Below are 22,296 nucleotides of genomic sequence, written 5' to 3'. Positions count from 1 at the left end.
TTTTCTTTTTCTTTATTTGATGGTTGCCATGTTCGTAATAGGTTTTTAAATAATACAAATACATTGTTTAATCAAAAAAAAAAACGAGGGGGAACGTTGTGAGTTGCTGCGGACACCGCAACTCTACAGTTATACCCGATACTAAGTCAGTATGGCTCTCCTCCGGCAGACGCCGCTAATATTAAATGACACGACAAAGAGTGCGAGAGAGACAGAAAATCAGTCTGAGCGTGACGTCGCGCGCTGCGTAGCCACTTCAAAATGATTTCTTGCTTTTGGCTACAAAAATTATCCGATCTGATCCAGATTCAGCAACCGGATAGATATGGTCATTCTCTATGATTCTGCGTTTTTAGTTTAGATTGATATTTCCTGCAGATTAGGACTATCGTTTAAATTGAAAGCGAGGGCTGATATGAGACGCCGTCATACCCGATGCTCAATCAGTTGAATACTAATAGTAGTAAATTTCCGCAAAAAGGGACTTCCCCATACATTCAAGAAAGTCCCCTTCAGCGCCTAATGGTCAAAGACTATAAGAGCTAGAGCAACGATGTTTTGAGCCAGACTTCTGTGATATGTCACTGCTATAAAAATATTTCAAAACTTTGCCCCGCCCACTTCCGCCCCCACAAAGGGCGAAAATCTGTGGCATCCACAATTTTAAAGATACGAGAAAACCAAAAACGCAGAATCGTAGAGAATGACCATATCTTATAGACTGCAGAATCTGATTGAATCGTATTATTATTATAGCCAGCATCAAGAAAACAATTTCATTTTTTCTCGCACTGTCTCTCTCTAACACACACGTAGCATAGGCGGCTTTGCTTAGAGTAAAACATTAGCGCCTAGATCTCAGAGATTATAAAAGCTAGAGCAACCAAATTTGGTATCCACACTCCTAATATATCGGACCGAGACGAGTTTGTTTCAAAATTTCGCCACACCCCCTTCCGCCCCCGTAAAGGATGAAAATCTGGGGATATTCATAAATCTCAGAGACTATTAAGGCTAGAGTAACCAAATTTGGTATCCGCACTTCTGTTAGATCTCACTATAAAACGTATATCTCAAAATTTCGCCCCACCCCCTTCCGCCCACACAAAGGACGAAAATCTGTTGCATCCACAATATTGCAGATTCGAGTATGATTCGCAGAATCATAGAGAATGACCATATCTATCCGGTTGCTGAATCTGGATCAGATCGGATCATTTTTGAAGCCAAAAGCAAGAAATCAATTTGCAGTGGCTACGTAGCGCCCGACGTCTCGCTCAGACTGATTTTCTATCTCTCTCGCACTCTTTGTCGTGTCGTTTAATATTAGCGGCGTCTGCCGGAGGAGAGCCATACTGACTTAGTATCGGGTATAACTGTAGAGTTGCGGTGTCCGCAGCAACTCACAACGTTCCCCCTCGTTTAGTTTTAAATGTTTGATTAAAATTGAAATGTAACATAGTTTATTTGTGTCGAAATCTGTGGTGCTTAGTGATCTGTGCGTGAACAGTGAGCAAGTGAGCAACTGAGCAATCTAAGTGAGCAATGAGCAACTGAGCAATCTAGGTGAACAAGTGAACATGTTCCCCAAAATGAGCTATGTTTACCCAACACTACACTTGACCCGTTTGAAATCTCGTTTTAAGCAAAGTACTCGTATGGTATGTGCTATAGAGCTCGTCGCTATAATATAAAGTTCAGTATAAAAAATCTCGTATATTGTTTACTGGTTATTGAGTAATAACAACTAATTACGATAACCAACTGTTGGATATCTTTGCTCCGAGTCCTACTGAACTACCTCATCATTGCAGATTTATCGACGATCAACTTAGAAGAGCTGTATATAGGTGGTTCTATTAAGTTTATATATTGGTTATAATGTAAATATGTACACATATTATATATACATATTTTGTTATCGCTACGCGTTGCAACTATCAGTAGATTGTGGATGTACTCGTCAATAACATTTACTTACAGCCAGAACAAAGAATGTTTTTATAAGACTATACTCAGCGAAATTCGCCCATATAATATTCTACATAAATGATTGGATCATTGTTGGGAAAGGGTATAGAAACATTGCAATATTAAAACTATTTATATTCGTTTCTTTTCAACCGTTTTCCATAAGAACCGCAAAGCTGAATGAAGATAAGTTTTTAGCAAGAAATAATCAAATTCCCTCTGCACTCAAGCTTGGATGGTGCCGTTGAAAAGTATACGATTGCTAAAGCAGAAGAAATAACAAAAATAATTTAATTGATAGCCGAGTCAACAGCTGAGACCATATAACCAAGTCCATAGTCCCTACATTCGAAGATCTCAAACGATGGATCTGTAAGGGTATGCAAGAAGTTGACACAGAATCTGGACTTTCCTTCTGTTGAGCTGCTGAGTTACTCAGCAGAGTATTTTTGCGATCTATATCTGTATATATTAAAAGTCGATGACTGATCGGTTTAATACGGTTTATACTGAGTGATGGCATATGTATGTATACTGCGATATAGAGTCGGAAGGGATAGCGAAAACTATGACGAGAGCACAACGAGTCTGTTTGATCATTAGCTCGATTCAAAACGGTGTCGGATTTAAGAGCTATTCCCAATAAACGTGAAAGAAGTGAAAGAGTGCTAGGTCCAGACTAAATTTCACTAAAATGTGGTATAGTGGGCAGTGCAAAAATTAAACAATAATAGGGATTTGCTTTACTGCTTCACCACTGGCTACAATCTATGGATCGTTGCTAATATCGAGGTGCGTAACCCAACACCTTCATTATTTATTCGATTAATAGCTGATACATAAGGACTGTTGTTTATTCCAAATATTACCGATGAAACTACATCCTCCAAGTGTCGAATAGTTTTGAGACGCACTGTACTCCACTATTCTTAGTGCTCCAACACCTGTTCGACCAGCACGCTCTTTCCTTTGGAGAAACTTTTGTCGGTTGGACAGAATTTGTGCTATAATCAAACAAGAACTTAATTCAATAATTCAATGTTTCTCACTCTTTGCCTCCGGGCCCCTCCCTCTCCTTGTGGCTATCTCCGCTCTCTATACTTCCTGATTTCTCTGTCGCACGCCTGCAGTGCTGGAAGTGTCTGCCGTTCTGGCTTGTAATACAAATAAATTTCGACTAAACGCTTTTAAACAGTCACAGACAATGCGTCGTCGTGTCGTCTGGGAGCTCCAGGAGGCCGGGACAGGCAAGGCCGTCCCGCCCCAAACCGGAAGTGACGACAACACGACCGGCAATGGAGCCCATTCCGCCCACGATGGCTGCGGCAATTAACTCAAATTGATAATGACAACGAAAAGCTGTAGGCAACCTCTCCAGGAGGGGGTGATGGTGGTGCTTGTGGGGGTGCTGGTCCTGGGAGAAATCGTTGACGTGATTTCATTTTGAGTCCATGCAAAATGGCGACACATTTCGACACGTCCTTTGACAACGCCCTTTGGCATAATTAAAACGAAATAATTTTCGACAAGTTTGGTTTGCCTTTTTTTTCGTTCTCTGTATCCTTCTCCTGGCGGTAGCCTGGCCCTGGCCCTGGGCCTGGCTTACTCATCGACTCGGGGCACGTAGATTGAGTCTGTCATGTGGAGAGCGAAACTTGCTCCTCCGGAAGCTCTCTGGTTCCGGCTCTGCTATTGCTATCAGCGTTCATGTTGGAATTTTTATTTAATTTGCTTTTGCTGTCGTGGGGCTTTAGCTTCTTTTTCTTCCGAGCTCCTGTTTTGTTGTCTTCACAGTTTACTGCATTGTTTGAAATTAATTTCACTTGTCGTACATTGAACCATCACAAGGGTCTTCTCGAACCCCGAGCCGTACTTCTCTTTTGTCAAACGATGTGTGCGTGCCGTTGTCAATGCTGCTTAGCACTGCATACATATGTATGTATGTCTGAAGAGACAAAAGGACAAAAGGACTAAAGGGAGGTGCTTTCGATCTGAGAGAGTTGGCAAGTCAAACGCTGTTGAGGAAGCACAAATTCTGGCTTGGAGCTCCAATCGCTTGGCAATCAACGCGCTAATCATTTTGGCAGCCGACAGTGCACTTCCCGAACTGGCTAACTGACGGACTGAGTGACATTCCGGGATGCCAACAACTCGTCGTCCGGTCCCAGGCTGGGGCTGGGGCTAGGGCCTGTGGCAGTTCTGCCTACTGCACTTTTCTCCATTTTTACACCCAGCCACCGGCGAAGGCAGTTTGGGCCAACTGACAGCAACAGCTAACTTATGTGGCCAGAGCTCGTTTCAGAGCTAGGGATGGCAAAGAAGACGCCGATATTCAGCAGGATACGATGGACAGGACTTCGGTGAACAGACCAGGACCACGAACACATACATATATGAAAATTGTATCCAGTCAAGAGAGTTTTCAAGAAAATGCACTGTTTCCAACGATCAATGTCGTTTCCACTCCATATCAGTTTTTTTTTTACAGATAATACACGAATTTTCATTCGTACTTCTTTACTTGAAGACACTTTAGAGAGCCGCTGATCGCCATGTCTCAGGAACAACCACAATCTTAATTGAGGATAGTTTTAACATGTTTATTGATGTAGACTTTGTGAGCGACATCGGTATCTGATGAATTTTAAAATGGATGTTTCATCACGGATCCCCATCATCCCTGGACAGAGCTCGTGCCGGGTTGCATCCATCTGCGCCTCTCGCGCATTAATCACTGACAATAATGAACTTCCTGGAACTGCTGTTGTCATTAGCGCAATGTTGCAGAATTTATCGTGTGACTTATGAGAGAAACGACGTGGAACCCGGCCTGGTCCAGGCCCGGCCATCGTTCGTTCTGGCACAGTCTAGAGTCTAGACTGACTGACCGCTCTCTCTGGTCGTAAGTATTTGCAGGCTGGGGCTGTTTTTGTGTTAGCTTTTCTTATTTTTTGTGATTTTTATCGCTTCGATTTACGACTCATGAAAATGTTAGAGGAGATACTTTTATATGTCGCCGCCATTCGCCATCCGCCATCCCCCATCAGCCATCCGCCATCCGCCATTCACATGGGATAGATATGCTGCTCCGCTCCTCAATAGTCGCCTCTCTTGCGGCCATTTAATGCTCGACTGCTCCTGCAAGCCAGCTGGCAGGGCTGTAGCTGTATGTCTCAATGTTGTTGATTTTATGGGGTTTTAGCGATGCAGAAATTATTCGTACGCTGCCGGCGGCGCACTTGTACCAAATAAACATAGTGAAAGCCATTATAAATGGTGAAAGAAGCTTGAACTTTGAATGGATGCCCGAGGAGTGACCCTTAGGTTGGATGGCGTATTGGCCTCTATCGTCCCAGCTCCACTATCACTGTATTCTCAGTACAATACATCTTTGACTTTGAGCTGTATATGATTATAATTACAATTGCAATTAGCAACAAATCTCTATCTAAAGTAGCATCTAAGTCATGTTAAAGCCCATGCATATGGGATCTATGAATGTGATAAGCTTAGAAAAACTAAATAATGGAAATATAACCAGCTATGCCAGTCCCCAAGCCCTTTAGCTGAGCCCCCCAGAGGGCTGATCACATCTGAATACAATTTGTTATTCCCTGCACACGAGTTAGTTAGTTAGCAGCAATTTCCCTACCAACATCCTGCATTTGACAGTTATTAGATTAACACCTATCTGCCATAGGGCGGCCTGGGAAAGGACTCTGCTCCTCTCTCTTCAGCGTGGGACTGACAACGGATACTCGATTACTCTCTCTCAGGCTGGGCCAGGCCTGGGCCTGGGCTTGGGCACAGGCGACGTTGCACGAAATTGGACAAACAATAAAGCGCTCAAAATGTATGCGAACATAAAATCTCGGCCCTACTCCTACCCCGGTCCGGGGTCCATCCATCCCATGAGTCGATGGCCGATGAGGAGGAGCAGGTCGAAACAAAAGGCAACTCTGTCGGCCATGTTCAATGATAAAGACCAAAATGGGAGCTCCTGCATGGGATGTCAATTTCAGACAAACAACCCAACGAAGGCGCATCTACATACATATATACATATACATGTATGTATGTATGCACATTGTATATATTGATAGATGACCAGGATATTGATATATACAATATATGTATATGTATATGTGTATGGCTTATATGGCATTCAAGATGGTGGGCCCTGTTCCCGACTGTCGACTGCCGACTGTCCATTTTGAGCAGCACATAAAAAGCTGTTGCCGGTCGGAGTGACTCTGGATGTGGGAGTGAATTTCAGTTGAAAGCTGTCAGTGGCTGTTTAGATTTACGTGCCGCACTGCAGCCATGTCAGATGAATGGACAACACCCACAGACCAGCTGCCCCCAGTCCTGATCCCAGGACCCATTCATACTCATACTCATACCCATACCCGTCCGAACCCCCATCCCACAATTGCACTTTGTAACAATGCAAAAACACACAGACCCGGCCACAGACACAGACACACACGCACACACACTCACACACACACACACACAATCGCCCTGATGGCAGACGCCCGTTGTCATCGCTCTGACTTTTTGTTAATGAAAGTGTCAGCTAGACAAACGCACTCAAACCATCCACTCACCTCACATCACATCACCCCACCTCACCTCACCTTACCTAACCCATGGAACCCTCCCCAGACCCATTATCCTGGCATGGCAAGCCTTTGTGTCGGCTTTCGGCCTATTTTGAGCTGGTGTTCTATAGGCCTTCCATTTCGGACCAATAAATTATGATCTGGCTGATTTGCGCTGTGGCCATTGTAAGCGCTCGGAGCCCCTGTGATATTGTTGTCTGGTTTGTTCAGGGAACATTTCATTTTCCCATTTTGCCCGAGCGCCTAATGGAGAAAATTGTATAATTATTTTCTACATGACATAATGCCAACTATTGGCCGATCTAAAGTTTGTCTTTAAAATTTTCCATGCTACAAGACACTGCCAATGCATCCTAAAAGTATGCACCCAATAGCACGTTTTTCTAGCATTGCATTGCGCCTGATTATGTTGGAAAGACAGGTGTTAAAAGAGCCAAACGACAGGAGTTTTGCCCATGCTGGCTATAATAATTTTAATAATGATCCTACTCGGAGAGAAGACGTGGCCCTATTGTATCGGCTATTGGTGCCGATCAAGAATATGTATGAGTATGCATACTTTATAGAGCTTCCCTCTGGCTGGTACTTAAATTTATACGAATGTTTTGCATTCGTGAAAATTCATGTTTATTCGTATTATATGAAGCTCTCTTTTCAGTTAAAAATTAAAAATTAAAATAAAAGGTATTATTGCCTTTCTATCTATTACTCTCACTAGATTTCTAACCGGCAATCAGTCCACTTTGTTTCATATTTGGCTGTTCAATAAATATTTTCTGGCTTGTGAGAGCATTTTCCAGGGTAATATTATCCGAAAAGCTTTTCAGCAATTAGCGAGGGAGTTGGCAGCTCTTGACTCTTCCAGTCCTTATGCTCCATAATGGTAAATGCTCCCAACTCAATTTACATGCCAGAAAGCTCAAGAAGCTACATAAAAATTGAAATGGAAATGTGGAAACGGGGAAATGGATAGGGAGGTAACAAGTCTTGACTTAGGCCAGGGCACATTATTAAAACGCGGATAAGTCGCGACGTGCAACGATGTGTTGAATGAAAGTGAAAAGCTGTGCGTGGGCAATTAGAGAGCGAAGGAGGGGGAAAAGCCGGAAAAGTCGAGGCTGAAAACTAAGTCGGATAAGGGCGGAGAGATGTAATTCGCATGCTGGATTTTAATTAATTCAGAGCACACGAAACAGAGCCGAGATGGAGGTACTGATAGCACCTCAACCCCAACCCCAGCCCCAACCCCACTCCGCCTTACCTGTTCCAAGTAGGTTAATGCTGTGATGGGTGATGCAGAGATGGAGAGATAGAGAGGCGGTGTCTGGGTCTGAGGGCTAGGGATACGATCCCCACCAGACGCCTTAATTGACGGGCGTTACAAAATATTTACCGGTACGCGTACACTTACCGCTGGCCCACCGCTGACAGGGAAATGGAAAAGATGATAAAGTGCGCAAATGTTTGCACTTTCCCTTTATGACTCTTTAGAGACGCGAACAGTTTTGGGTGTGATGTCGGTGTGTGTGTGGGGGAATCCCCATCCCAAGTGCCCGCACAGCCCCCAACGCATTATTCTGCCCAAATTGTTTGGTTTAGAGCAGGGAATGGGTATAGGTCTGGGGATGCGGATTCGGATGCGAGTGGTGATGGAGGTTTGGGTCGCACCCTCGGCGTGTCGACGTCTTGATAAGAAGGTGTCGCTACATAAATATTTTCATATTTATACGAATAATTTATTTACATTTTCTGGCATGTGTGTCTGCTGCTTGAGGGTGCCCTGAATTTCGGCCCTGTTTGGGGATGTGGATGTGTGCTTCGGGGCCCCAGAGCCGTATCGAGGCAATCCTCCACTCCACTGTCAACCCCAATTTCGATATTCGACTAGTTCGAGCCAGGCTCACTGGCATTCGTATCTAGTAGCCCATTCATATCACATCTTGGCTGTACATTTCCAATATCAAATCTAAAAAACCCAGTCCGAAAATAGTCTTCCAATAATTCAAAACTGAATTTCAGCTCCAAAAGTGTCCAGATTTTTATACTTTTCTACAAAAAAAATCAGATATTTCTATATTTTCTGCTGTTCAGAAGAAAGTGAAATGTGCTCGAATACTCAGGAACGTGCAACGCGTGCCCACGAGCCGGGGCGAGTGTGCCGAGAGTTTCTCTACTTGCGATCGAAGCGGGTGAGTATACTGCATTAGAATAGGTTTGAACCGCTAATCCCACACAAGAAGAGCTCAGAGAAGATGTTCGCACCGCAATATCCTTTTTAGGGAATTCTATTTCTATAAAGTGGGGCCGAACCGGTCTCTTACGTTCCCAGCATTCCCAGATTGATTTCATTTTCTCTTCGAACAGCCCAATCGCGTGGTTCCCGCCTTCACCTATCAGGCTCTGCAGAAGAACACTGTGGTAAAGCCTCCTCCAAAGTGAGTACGAATACACAGCTGAAAGGGAAGTGGGACTATAGAACTCGATCGTTCGACTGCACCCCTTAGGATCGACATTTTCAAGCGACGACCCGTGAAGGAGACAGTTTTTAAGATCTATTTCAGTCGCGGGGACATCCCGTGCGTCCTGGCCGGTCGCAGCAGCAAGCAGGACCCCACCAAAGATCGCTCTGTGCGCTGGACCTGCGTGCCAGAGGAGCTAGACTACTGCTACTATCTGCCGATCTTCGTAGACGGGCTGGCGGACATGAACAGCGACACGCGGCTGCTGGCCATCAACGGAGCCATCGACCTGATCATTCGGTCGCCCAAGAAGGTACTGCCCGTGCTGCCAAAACTGATTCTGCCGCTGAAACGGGCCTTCCAGACCCGCGACAAGCGCATCATCATCTCCGCCCTTCAGGTGGTCCAGCTTATGGTGCGACTGGGTAAGATCTGCTGGTAAACCAATTAAAAAAGATCTATAGCCCTTTTTGGTCCTTGGTCCTTGCTCCTTGCTCCCTAGGTCCCTGTGTTGGAGAGGCCTTGGTGCCGTTCTATCGCCAGCTGCTGGCCGTGTGCAACATTTACAAGAACATCAACGTGAATCTGGGCGAGGGCATCGACCCGGACCGCAGCAAGCGCATTGGCGATGTCATCGAGGACACCCTGAAGCTGCTCGAGTACTGCGGCGGTCCGAACGCCTTTATCAACATCAAGTACATGGTGCCGACCTACGAGAGCAGCGTCTTTCCCCGCTGCGAGATGCCGGCGCCATCGTAATCAATTCGACATCTCGATCTAATCAAGTTTTGGTTTCGATTTTAGTTTATTAAGTTTCGTTTTTCGGCAGGGAATTACTAAAACAAAATCCAACGAAATTGTTAATTTTGTGAATTTTAAAATCAGAGTACATTAAATCCATAGTTACATGCATTCAATAAGCTGAATCCATGAGCTGAGAGGGCTGGGACTAGTCCCAGACTTTCCCGGAAACCCTGTTCTGTACACTCATTTCCATAAGATCTGTGAGGTCTTTCGGGATACATAGATCTCGTCTGGGACGGGACTCCTTGCCTGACAGAGTATTCGTGTTCCGCTCCACTTACCCCGAACAAGTTTCCGCCCCTCCACCAGGAAAGCCGCCATCTGTTAGACAGTCAAGTGATAAATGCCTAATTAATTTTTAATTTTCAGAAAACAAAAGGCAGACGCTGCAATGGATTCCAGTAGGAGTGTGAGTACATGCTTATTTTTTGTAGCCAATTGAAGGAACGTGCCATAAATAAAAAGCTGATTACCATAAATCATAAAGTGAAAATTGTTCAATGCACTGCGGCACTTTTAATGGAATATCCATGTAAAGAGTGTTGACTGTCTGGCAGATACATTTGTCTAACGGGAGGGTGTTCTGGCCTCCGTCTGCCAGCGTTCGAGCCTGCCTGCGTGGCTGTGTCTGTGTCTGCCACCGTGTCTGCCTTCCGTTATCCTGTGCCCTGGTCCCCAGAACCTTATCTCTGGCCAAAATCAAGCAAAGAGCCACACACTTTTGACTTTTGAGTACTCTCCCACTCTCCACCATCTGAAAATCGAAGGATGGGCACACTCCAAATTTAATTTACCTAAATTGCTTGGGGTGGATGTGGTTTAGGCATGGCTATTGCTATTGCTGTTGCTCTCCCATCTCTCCCATCTCGCAGCTCCTGGCTATTGCCATTTGGAAATTGCTCATTGCGCTTTTCAGCGTAATTAAGGACGACCCTCCATAATTTTTGAAAAACAAATCTTGTTATCAACGCGCACCAACACGAAACAGTTGTCCGGAGTCCGTTCTCTGTTCTGCTCCTTGCGGATAGTGGGATGGATGGTCACTCTGGTCACACTGGGCTGCGACCTCTCCCTGGACCCCCCTCCAGACTGGTTGTTCGGCTGCTTGGTTGCTGGGTTGGTCGGTGGGTAGATTGTGGTGCGTAGATAAAAACCTGCCAAGTGTTGCAACTCAATTTGCCCCACACCCGGACGAAACCAGCCACCCCTCTGGGCTGCTGGCTTCGCGTCGTGTCGCGTCGCGTAGCGTCGTTCCAGCACACAAGTTCTTAATTCACTTTTTGGTAGCGTGTTTTTCCCCGCTGCCGATTCTATTTCGTTTTTTTAATCTCCTGTTGACGGTAAATCAAACAGTCCCCCTGGGTGCAGCGTCACTTGACGACCCTCCTGTTTGCTAAATTGCATTTGCTTGCTTCGAGTTTTCCATTTTATTGTTTGGCCGTGGATCGGCTTCAGCTTCAGCTTCAAAATGCTGGTAAAACGTTTTGACATTTTATACGCACTTCTCGAGGAGCGGTTTTTATTGCTTCGAGACCCCAGACACACTGACAGTAGTCGCCATAATGGCAGGGCACGACCGGGGATGGGAATGGGGATGGGGACGGGGATGGTCTGGGAAAGCGGTTCGCTGCAGGGCGCCCAAACTTTGATTTAGATGGTAAATCCTTTCAAAAGATTGCTTTCGAAATGGGTAAATAATAAGATTCGAGGCCCAGTTTTCAGAGTCCAAAATTGAATACTTTGGAGTTACAGAGCCAAAGTGGTTGAGATAGATAACAGGTAGCATCCGAATCAGGGTTCAAGCTGTATGTGAGTTATGTTGAACTCCACAATTCAAGAGACCTGAAGCTGCAGATGGACTGGATACAGGAATCCATTAAGTGACTCCGTCAAATAAGTTTGAGACCGTTCCAGATTTGGGTGAACTTATCCCTGTTAAGAAATCGAAGTAGACCCCTCTCTCTCGCACCATATCCAAATGTGATATCAAATTTTGCGCTGCTGCCATAATGTACTCTAGCCTTACTCTCCTGATGCTCGTCAATTCGCCCACACTTTAGTTACATCGATGCCCAGGAGGGCTTTTCCTTCGCACACACGCACACAGCTCGAACACATCCACATCCATAGAGAGCAGTCATATGCAGGACTCCCCCATTAGGTCGTGCCCATAGCCCATGACAGAGTCGGTGTACTCGTGGCAGTGTGTCCGTGCGCTGTGGCCAGTGGGTTGGAAATTGCTTTAATATACCGGAAATTGCAGGAGAGTTGCATAAATTGACACGAAACGCCCGCGGGCACAATTCGGGCCATCCAATGTAATGAGCATTTCAGACATCAGCGCAGAAAACGAAAGTATTGCCCACTCCACCTCGAGGTCTTATCGATTGGGGACTGCGGACTGGGAGCCGCCCCTAATTTCCATCAGTCGATGCCGCGACTCGAGTAAATATGCAGAACAAAGAAGGCAAAACGTTGGTATTCTATATAAATCAGAAAATTACCTGAGTAGAACATCACTCGATCCACACACTAAGAGATGAAACTATTTGCTTCGGCTTTGGGGCTTCCTCTCAGCCTGGCTGCTATGAGCTTGTCTCGCGTCGAGGGCTTCAACTGCACGCTGCCATTGACCAGAGTAGGGAAGAAGCATTACTTTGTGGAGAGCAAGGATAAGGTGAGTACCCGTTACATAGGCGTCTTTCGTGGAATCTCCCAACCCCTTCCTTCCCTTTCCTTAACTCTCCAGCTCACCTGGTACGATGCCAACGAGCGCTGCATTCGGTCGGGCCTCCAGCTGGCCACCGTTGACTCCGAGTACAAGTTCACTGAGCTGACCGACTTCTTGACGAGCATGGGCTATCGCGCCGACTGGATCTGGATTGGGGGCTTTGGCCGGCAGGGCAGCTGGCTGCAGTTTGGTCCTGCCCGGCCCCTGCCCTATGCCAAATGGTACATCAGCCAGCCGGACAACCTGAACAGCGAGAACTGCATGAACCTATATCGCATCGGGGAGCCCTGGTTCATGAACGATTACTCCTGCCGTGTCAAGCTCTCGTACATCTGTGAACTCGACTCGACAAGAGTGTATATCAACTGATTTGGTAATATACATATATATTCGAGCTAAAAGATTTACTTTGAATTTGATTGAGGGATGCGAGGGGTCCCTAGGTCCTGCAAGTTACCTATTATCTATAAAGGTATCCCGAAATGCAAATCGTTTTGAATTCTTTTAAAGTCGTTGCAAGATCACGTGTGTTTCGTACGATAGCGTTGGTGAAAGCACATGAATAGTGGGTATGATGCATAAATTCATGCATCAGATCTTTCAGAAATGGAGCGTACAACTAGTACGATATATTTTCTTGATGCATTGCTGATGGTCTTTATCGGTATCTGACATATCGAAGAGAATACACACTAAATCGTGAAGAAAGAAAAACGAAACCATGAATTTAGCTCAATGCTTCAGTTTTACGAAGAATTATTCCAATTTGTGGTTTTGGTGTGAGTCGCTAAGCTTCGAAGCTGATATCGATAGGTTCAGAACCGATTATATTTACAACGGCGCGATAGTAAGGAATGTGTCGTAAGCATTCACCAGCACTCAAAACATGACGCATGATACATTCTGCTGGAAAGGCATTGAGCTCATGGTCTCTTTCGGATGTACTAACCGACGAAATTACTACAAGCAATATTGGAGTACGTATGGGGCTGCTTTCAGCGATCAGAAGCATAATCCTTTGTTTTCCAAACCTAATGCTAAAAATAACACAGTTCTGATATAGGAAAAATAAACGAGAGTGATTTAAGTAATTTTAATTTCATTGCAAACAAATTTATTGGAAACTAAGGAAAATTAACGTTGTGGACATGTATGAACACTGTACACATGTATCTATGTACATTCTTGATATGTTACGATTTATCATTTCAAAGATAGTTCTACACTGCCAACTCGTTGTCCTCTGTCTTCTTAGGAATACCCTCGCATAGATATGAGTATTCTTTGAAGCAACTCAGGTCATTCATGAACCAATTACCACTGTTGGCCTTGATGCCCAGACAGTTTTCCGCACTGTACAAGTCATTGGGTTCGGCGGATGCCCACTTAAAGTACGTCTGGATCTTGGAGTTCGCCAGCGAGATCCAGGCTCCGGACTTGATGCCAAAGCCAGAGAACCACACAGCTTCGTCTGGACCGAAACCCAATTGATTGAGGTATTTCTATATGGCATTGAGCTCCTCTTCGCTGTCGATGGTGGCCAGAATTGGAGGCTATCATTGCAGTGATTGTACCATCTGGAGCACGGAGTATGGTAGTACCTTGCCGCGTTCTATTTTATAGGCGCTGTCTCCCAAAGAGACATAGTCTACCGAGCACTTGAGATCCTGAGCTGGGACGAACTTGAGAGCTAGCTGGAGGACGAGTAGCTGAAGAAAGCCCTTCATGGTGACTGAGTACTGATTATCGTCTGTCCATTTGAAGCAATGCAGGCGAATTTATATGCATGGTCTTATCAGCTAATGGGTGATTAGGAAATTCTCTCGGTTCGGGCTTAGTTTTCTTTCGTCGTTCCAGTTCCCCCATTCCGGGAGGGGGGTCGGGCCTAAGTACACTGACAGTACACTGACAGTACACTGTCTGTGATCGGTGTTGTTTGAGCAGACATAAAGAGGCCATTCCATCCATTTGCAATCCCTGTTTAGCCGGTCACGACCAGACATAAAGAGTGCAGGGCGCAGCTGGTCGCATTTTCACGAATCACGTGCGCGCTGCGTTCCGTGGAAGCTGCCCGGAAGCAAATCGAAATTATCACCAATTTGCAGTCATCGAAATCCAATTACGGGGCGGGGCGTGTTGGTGTGGGAGTGGGATTGGAATTGGAAGTGGGCTAGGGCGAGTGTAACCCCGGATTCCACGTCGGACAATGAGTGTAAGTGCCGACCTCCACTATCCATGCACTCCATATGCTGGCAACGAGATACACAAAAGTGCAGCGCGACAGCGGCGGGACCTGGACCTGGACCTGTCCCCCGGATCGGGAGCAATAATCGGATTAGGTTGGCGGCTGCTGCTGGGAAAATATACATAATTTGCGAGAATTGTCACACGACACGGTCCGGGACCCATGCAGCACTGGACGACTTATTTGCAATTTGCGAAATGGAATCGAAACGAGACTCCGGCCAGCGGCAGGGGCAGGGCAGGGCAGGTTCAACAGGACACTAAATCATGCGTGTCAAGTCGACGAGTTCTTGTCTCTATCAAACTCATCATAATCGCCCCTGCGTACGCATCATTATCGACTGCATTCTCGTCCCTATGGGGGTTGAGTCGACTACCCTTGTGTCGGGTTCCTCTGTTGTCGTTTAGTTCCGGCATGCGACAGATGCAACAGACGTGCAGACGGTCCGGGTCTGGGTCTGGGTCTGGGTCTGGGTCTGGGCTTGGGTCTGGGTCTGAATCCTGGGGTTTGGGGTCTGTGGCACGACCGCAAGCGGCTCTCAATAGAACATCCCGGCGGTGGAATCCTATCCGCTCCACCCCTGGTAGCTGTCACTGCTCATTGTCAGCTAAGTGCCGGGGTGTGGAAGGCGCAGGGGTGAAGGCGGATGGTCACCAAGCCGCAGCGGCAGGAGTGGAAGGGGCAGCCCTCGAAACGAGGTTGTCGGCTGCGGCAGAGAACATTTTCATTTTCAAGGACCTTAAACCAACTTTTTTGCACTCCAGCAACCTGCCAGCTCTTGGGGGAAGGTGACCATGGGAGAAACATTGCATGCACAGTGGGACATCGCATGGAGAAACTGGCACTAGAAATGGAAAGATTAGCAAAAGTACTGAATCTGTTCTGAAATTAATTTAAATAGACCCCATGCACTTCTACAGCAAAAGCACAAAACCAAAGCAATCAGGATGTCAGTATGACAGGCATTCTTAAATTATTTCGAGAGACTAGAATCCAAACAGACTCGAAAGGGCAGACCGTAATATTGCTCTCATTATCCACATCGAAGTTTTGAAGATGCCTGGTAGCCTCCTGCCGTTTCCGATCTCCACCAATACGAAAATCGTGATCTCATTGACCGCCGGCATGGGTGTGTTAGGGGTACTCTCGCACTTTATGCTTCGCCGCAGGAAGTACCCGTGCAAAGCTCCTCGTCCTGTAGACATCCACGAACTTGGCGTCATGGGAATGCATGCTCTGGGTACGGCAATCAGTTGCTGGGAGGATGCAGCAAATGTCCACTTCTCGTCAGGACGCCTTGCCCAGCGCCCGGAGTTTTACCTCGAGATTCAGAACCTTCTGGAGATGGCTTACTCGCTGCAGGAGCAGAGTAGGCTGCTCTTTTGCGACGAGGACAGCGCATCAGACATGGACGAATAGTTATGCAAATTCGAATTACTCGTACTCTTTAAACAGCCGTATATTTTGGAACATAATTATAACTTTTTTTCGTTTTGAAACTCGTACCAAATTACCTGTAGTTTTAATTCCATTCAATATCGATATGAAAAGTACCACTGTAAGTATATACAGGAGCCAAATAGGGTTTACATCTTGATTGTTCCTAGCTCAGCCATATGATTACTCACCCTATTTTAAGCCTTCAGTGGATCTTCAGAAACAATAGAGGCTATTAAATAGAGCAATTCGCACCTGATTGAATCCAGGACTTATTATTTTCAGACAGAATATAATATGTGTCTGTGCAGTGGTAATGGGGTCTCGGAGATACTCGTTCTGTGGATAAAACGGAGTTTCAGATAGTACGAGTATTTAAACAAGAGATTGAGGGGTTCTCCAGTACATTTTTGCATATTTGCATTTTTAGAGCAGTTCAAGTTGGCTTGTACCCACTGTGCCTGCCTCCCCCGTCACACGTTCCCGACCGCGACACAACAAAGGAGACGATAAGACGACAGACGCAGCCGACGCTCTTCGGCTTCCGCTGCGCTGCACGGATGATTTCCACTTGGGCAAGGGAGGGTGCCAGCCCGCTGGTTGGCAGCCGACAACAATAAAAGGAAATTCAATGAGTTTTGTGATAATTTCGCACTACACGAGAAGCGATAAACCCGAGCAGACGAATCCAAAGAGCAGGCAGACAGAGAGGGGGAGAGAAAAATCCGTAAACGAGCAAATAATAAAAAGTTTATATATAGAAATAATAATAATAATAACACGTATAGAGCGCGATATAGAAATACACGAGTGTGAATAGGCAATGAGGGAGGGGGCGGACTCGGATGCGGATGCGGAAGCGGATTCGGATTCGGATCGCGGTGAGGTGAGGTCGCCGGGATCGGCCGGGGAGGGTTGTTCCGCCGAGGTGTCGGATGGCCCTTGGTGGGTGATTCGGTTGGTGGGTTGTTGGGTTGCTGGGTTTCGAGTGGTTGCAAATCAAACGGCAACAATGCAATCAAAAAAAAAAAAATAGAAAAGAAAAACTCCATCCCATCGTGAGTGCAAATTTAGTTATTGTCTAGAGGTCCTTCTGGGCCTCTGGGAATACCTTGGCCATAATTTAATTCGCCGGCCCATTATTTCATTAGTTCTGCGATGCCCCTGGAAAATTGCGCAATTTATTCTGGGAGAGCGGGTATAGGGCATAGGGGATGGGGATGGGGATGGGGATGGGATAGGCATATTGTAGAAACTGTAAATGGCAGCTAGACGCATAAATTTGTAAATTTCGATTTTGATTTTGGCATTTTAATTGTTGGCAGTGCAAAGCTAACAAGGCCAACCAACACCGACCGGCGACTGTCTGGTTTAGGTCCTGGCACCATTGTCTTTTGCTGGCCGAACATGTTGTATCTTTGTATCTGCATCAGCATCTGCATCTGCATCTGCTGGATACTGCTACGAGTAGGTGTTGCTGTCGGTGCGGCTCTCAATAGCCATTCAGACTACTGTCTGCTATTAAAATAAATATATGTATATTTGAGTAATTATTATTTATGGGACTAACAAATTTAAATGGCAAGTAATTCCCCAAACCTTTGTTGCATTTGCTCAAACCATACTTTGTGCTATAAGGGGCGCACTGTCCCTCTCCTCCCCGCAATTCCCTCTGTCAAGTAACCAAGTTTTTCTGGTCTTGAAGTACCCATGGAATTATGCAAGCCACTCGCTGGAAACGCACTTGAACTTCTCTGGTATCTGGTATCTGGTCGCTGGTCTCTGGTCTCTGGTCCGCCGAGTGCAGCACAAATGCATAGAGACAATGAAAATTAAGTTGATGTAAGCAGAGGCAGAACTTTATGCAAAACACTGCCAACGAACACACAGAACAAGAAGCTGTCAGTCAGAGCCAGGTCGAGAGCAGATATCAAAGCACATTCAGAACCGATTCAGAGGGGGAGGCAGAGGCAGAGGCAGTGGCAGGACTACAGTCCAGCCAATCCGAGAGTCCACAAAAAGTATATTACAAAAGTTGACAACGAAATCCATCTGTTTAATGGGCTCGGCCACACAACGAGTGTGAGCACCCACTCGCTTCTATCCGCCGCCTCCCACGTCTCCACATACTATATGCTGTGCTGAGCGCCTGTCTAATCCCTAAGATTACAAAAGGTCTCCCATAGAGACCCCACTATTACGCTTGATAAATTCGAGATTAAAGTGCACTTGCAGCCGAACCGCACCGAACTGAACGGAAATGAGACCAGGAGCACCGCACCCACAGTAAGAGCCAGGCCCAAAGGGCATACAATTTATGGTCATACATTTGGCAGGATTTCTTTCGCTCCTTCTATGGGAGGAGTAGAGCCGGGAGGCCTTTTAATTATCACACGTAATGACAGCACCAAATGCAATTGCTAATTAATTGCTCTGGACCTGGACCACTCCTGTTCTTGGGAGGATGATCCCCTGAATGGGGGGATGAATTTATGGCCTATACATTTGCTTTGCCTGACATTATTATTCCAACATGTGCGGTTATGGGGGGTTGGACTGACTTGGCCTGGCAGATCTAGATACTTCTAATGCAATTTCCTTTCTTGAGAAAGTGGTTGATTCGGGGGCGTAGTGACAAATGGGAAAATGCTTCATTAGGCTTGAGGAAACTGTCGAATTACATTGGCGAGGGTAGGATAGTACAATGCAACCCAAGATGCGGATAGGAAAGAACAAAATTAAACCAGATAAACCTTCAGATACAACGCAATTTAGACTCGGACCCAACTTGAACTTGAGACGAGCCGAACTTCATATTCACTTTGGAGGCTGCCGCCGCATCTGTGGCTAATGATGATAATCGTTTTGCGCTGTCAAAATTGCCGCAGAATATAATGACGATACCCATAGATAAACGCACGTCCCATGATTAACGATGAGAGCATTATGAAAAACCCAAAGCACAGAAGCGAAATAAAACTAAGCTCAGAACAAAAAGGTTCACCCGATACACAATGGAATGAAATCTTTAAGATACAACGGAAACTACATCAAAACAATCACAAAAGATGCTAGCCAACCGATTAGAGACAATTACTGGACGGAGCGGCGGGGGCTACAGTCTCCTCCCGCCTTACACCCACACCTACACCTGCACCCCTGCACCCCTGCCGTAGCCTCAGCCTCCAGTGCAACAGCAACAACTCACTTAGAGACCTGCGACCAAGATCAAGTCAAGATCTTATCTGCAAAGCTCAAACAGCAGAAGCAGAGCCAGAAACAGCAAACAGCAAAAGTCCACTGAAATGGAAACACTTAGAATTGGAAGCAAAGGCAACTTTTTTCTACTCCCCAGCTTTGCCAGTTAATTTTAATGAATCTCTGTAGGTATTCGGACTCGGTTTTGTTTTGTTTTGTTTCGTCTCGTCTCGACTCGAGTCTGGTCGTTTTGCTTAGTTGTTTGTCGACGGCTTTCAAGTGTGCACACGGAACGCGCTCAAAGTTCAAGTGTCTATTACGAAACTCCTTAGAAAAACCCCTAATAAAAATACCCCGTGCGCCAGCACTTATTTCGGTTCTCTGCTCCAAGGCGAGATGCTGCCAATACCAAGATCTTTCACCGCCTTCCTCTTGCTGTTGTTCTGCAGCGTTCTGTTAACTCATCGCGGTGTCCAAGGTTGCTACGAGTAATTGGTAGTTAATAATCAATCAAACGACAGGTGGCAGGCAGATCCCTCTGAATCATCTGATCACTTTTAGGGCAACAGTTGCGTGTCTCTTTCAATTGGGGGTAATTCCAGTCGTGGGGGAACTACGACACTGCGAATCGAAAAGATTATTGCTAACAGATGAGTGATTAGACATCGATAAACATCGATCGTATAGGAAAAGAGTCACAAAATCTGGAGCCGAACCCAAAGAACCTCCAGGCTTCCAAAAGGACATTTTAATAGATGCATCCAAAACTATTGCGTCTAATGGGTTGCCTATACTTTGTGATGGCGATTTCTGTATTATTTTTAGACCAAACAGATACCTAGGTTTTTAAAATACCGTACAATTCATGTAAATTATACACGAAAGTATTATTTAGGGAGTCAGTAAGCTCCAAGTAAACGATACCATAAAAAAACTGCTCCTGTAATTTAACTGAGCGAAACTTTAAATTAAAACATAATTGACGTCCCTTCAGTCGTCAGTTTAGAAAGAGGCTGGGAAAGCCGTAAAATATGAAATTCAAGAGCCCAGGGGTTGGCCTCTGGATAGAGGTCTCTCCCCGTCGCTAATCCGATTTTGATTAGGACAAATCCAATAATTATAATTCCGCTTGCGTATACGAGGATTCGAGTGCAGTGGCAAATCGAGGCAGTCGACTCTGCTCTGCTCAGCCGGCCGGATTGGTTACGAGCGATGCATCCATAAATAAGTCAGCGTGTGCTAATTGCACCACTTACGAGTATATGCCACGGACGACCGGGCGGTGGCTGTGGCGGTGGCGGACACGCTCCAATTCACCTGATTAAAGTAGAAGCTGAGGATTGCCAGGGACGGGAGATGGTTGCAAGTGTTTGCATAACTTTAATTAAATTTCTGCTAAATCTAATTTCTATGCTAAACCGAAAACAAACAACGACGACGACGTGGCGTGCAACCAGGTCAGGCGAATAAAGTGTCATCCAAGTTGGATTTCGATGAGAGCGATGGCATCTCCAACAGCAACAACAACCAGACGGGGATGCAACCCGGAATGCAGGGACAGAGTGGAAACGGGAGTGGCAGCTATGACCAGGGCACTGGTCGTGGCTTTGCAGAAGGAGACAGGGGAAATGCCAATGAAAGAGGAGGCGGCGGCGGCGGCGGCGGAAACAGCAGCAATCGCCCCAAGATACACGGCGTGCGGGTAACCGTCGATACGGGCGATGGACAGCAGCAAACGAAAGGTAATTAGATTGGCCCACACCCACACCCACACCCGCACCAAAGCATAAGCTTGAAATGCAAAAAAGAACATGGTAAAAGTAAAAATTGCAATCCCAAAAAATCTAGAGTCCAAAGAGAGCGTGGAAATTACGGACCTCGGCAAGCACAAGAAGCGGGTGGGCATCCACACGGACATCACGTTCGAGATAACCTCCGAAGGGGAGGGCAACGAAACCAGTTCGGCCCAGAGCCATGGGGAGAAAGGTGAGTGAGAAAGTGAGAGTCCTCAGTCACTTTCGCCCTCGTCTAACCCATTTCGCACCTTCGACTTTCAGAGGACGCCAGTGTGCCCATCTACAAGGGCCGCGGGGGCAGCGACTCAAAGCACAAGACCCCAAAGCCCCATGATCCAAAGTCGCAGTGGAACCCGAACTACTCCAGCGAGCACCGCGGCTATGAGGGAGGAAGTCGAGGCGGGTACTACCCGCAGTACTATCCTCAGCATGAATATACCAGTCGAGGATCTGACTCAGGGAGTATTCATCGCACAGGAGAGACCTGGACGCACTACGTTCCTGTTTGGACCACAGAACGCGCCCCCCAGGAGCAGAGCCAGATCTACCGCAGGCCCAGCTGGAAGCCCTGCTACTGCATGTCCTCCACCGATTACCGGCGACGGCGGGACAGCAAGGCCAGTCGGGAACTAGGAATAGGAATAGGAAATGGAGCCAAGAGAGTGATCAACAGTGGGGTGGTCCAGGTGGTCGATGGCAAGCTGGAAAGGCCCTTCTCTTGATAAAGCATTCTGTCACTTTATTCTCTTTTCACCTTTTCCCAGAATAAAAACGCACACTTTTATGTTTATTTCTTTGGCGAGTTATATGAGTAATATGCTCTTTGCGTTTCTGGTATCGAAACTATTAGGTATTTCACTTTTCTGCATCTATATTACGAGCTAGGATCGACGCTTCAAGCCAAGCAACCGAAAATTTGGCATAAATTATCGAAAAATTAGGTTAGAGACTTGAATTTGGGTACAGTTGATTGCATCGATCAATAGAATAGACTCAATGCATTTTTGTGAGTTCAGCTTTCGACGAAATT

At 46.1% G+C, this 22,296-nt stretch overlaps 3 protein-coding genes across 3 annotated transcripts; all 3 read left to right on the top strand.

The window, feature by feature from the left end:
- The first annotated feature begins 8,559 nt into the window (after positions 1 to 8,559).
- Positions 8,560 to 9,975, top strand: LOC6598057 (parkin coregulated gene protein homolog). Its single transcript, XM_002023114.2, has 4 exons — positions 8,560 to 8,785; positions 8,961 to 9,031; positions 9,101 to 9,480; positions 9,558 to 9,975. The coding sequence occupies exons 1-4, from the start codon at positions 8,699 to 8,701 to the stop codon at positions 9,812 to 9,814; spliced, it is 795 nt and encodes a 264-aa protein (XP_002023150.1). The 5' UTR covers positions 8,560 to 8,698; the 3' UTR covers positions 9,815 to 9,975.
- A 2,423-nt stretch (positions 9,976 to 12,398) lies between these two features.
- LOC6598058 (C-type lectin domain family 4 member D) lies at positions 12,399 to 12,959 on the top strand. Its single transcript, XM_002023115.2, has 2 exons — positions 12,399 to 12,536; positions 12,609 to 12,959. The coding sequence occupies exons 1-2, from the start codon at positions 12,399 to 12,401 to the stop codon at positions 12,957 to 12,959; spliced, it is 489 nt and encodes a 162-aa protein (XP_002023151.2).
- A 6,786-nt stretch (positions 12,960 to 19,745) lies between these two features.
- LOC6598061 lies at positions 19,746 to 22,056 on the top strand. Its single transcript, XM_002023118.2, has 4 exons — positions 19,746 to 19,948; positions 20,928 to 21,212; positions 21,319 to 21,456; positions 21,528 to 22,056. The coding sequence occupies exons 1-4, from the start codon at positions 19,867 to 19,869 to the stop codon at positions 21,986 to 21,988; spliced, it is 966 nt and encodes a 321-aa protein (XP_002023154.2). The 5' UTR covers positions 19,746 to 19,866; the 3' UTR covers positions 21,989 to 22,056.
- Positions 22,057 to 22,296: the final 240 nt, after the last annotated feature.

The sequence above is a fragment of the Drosophila persimilis genome, unplaced genomic scaffold (assembly GCF_003286085.1).
Source record: "Drosophila persimilis strain 14011-0111.01,24,50 unplaced genomic scaffold, DperRS2 tig00000124-arrow-pilon, whole genome shotgun sequence".
NCBI classification, from domain to species: domain Eukaryota; kingdom Metazoa; phylum Arthropoda; class Insecta; order Diptera; family Drosophilidae; genus Drosophila; species Drosophila persimilis.
The sequence above is the reverse complement of the archived record's forward strand: the minus strand, read 5'-3'. Positions and strand labels throughout refer to the sequence as shown.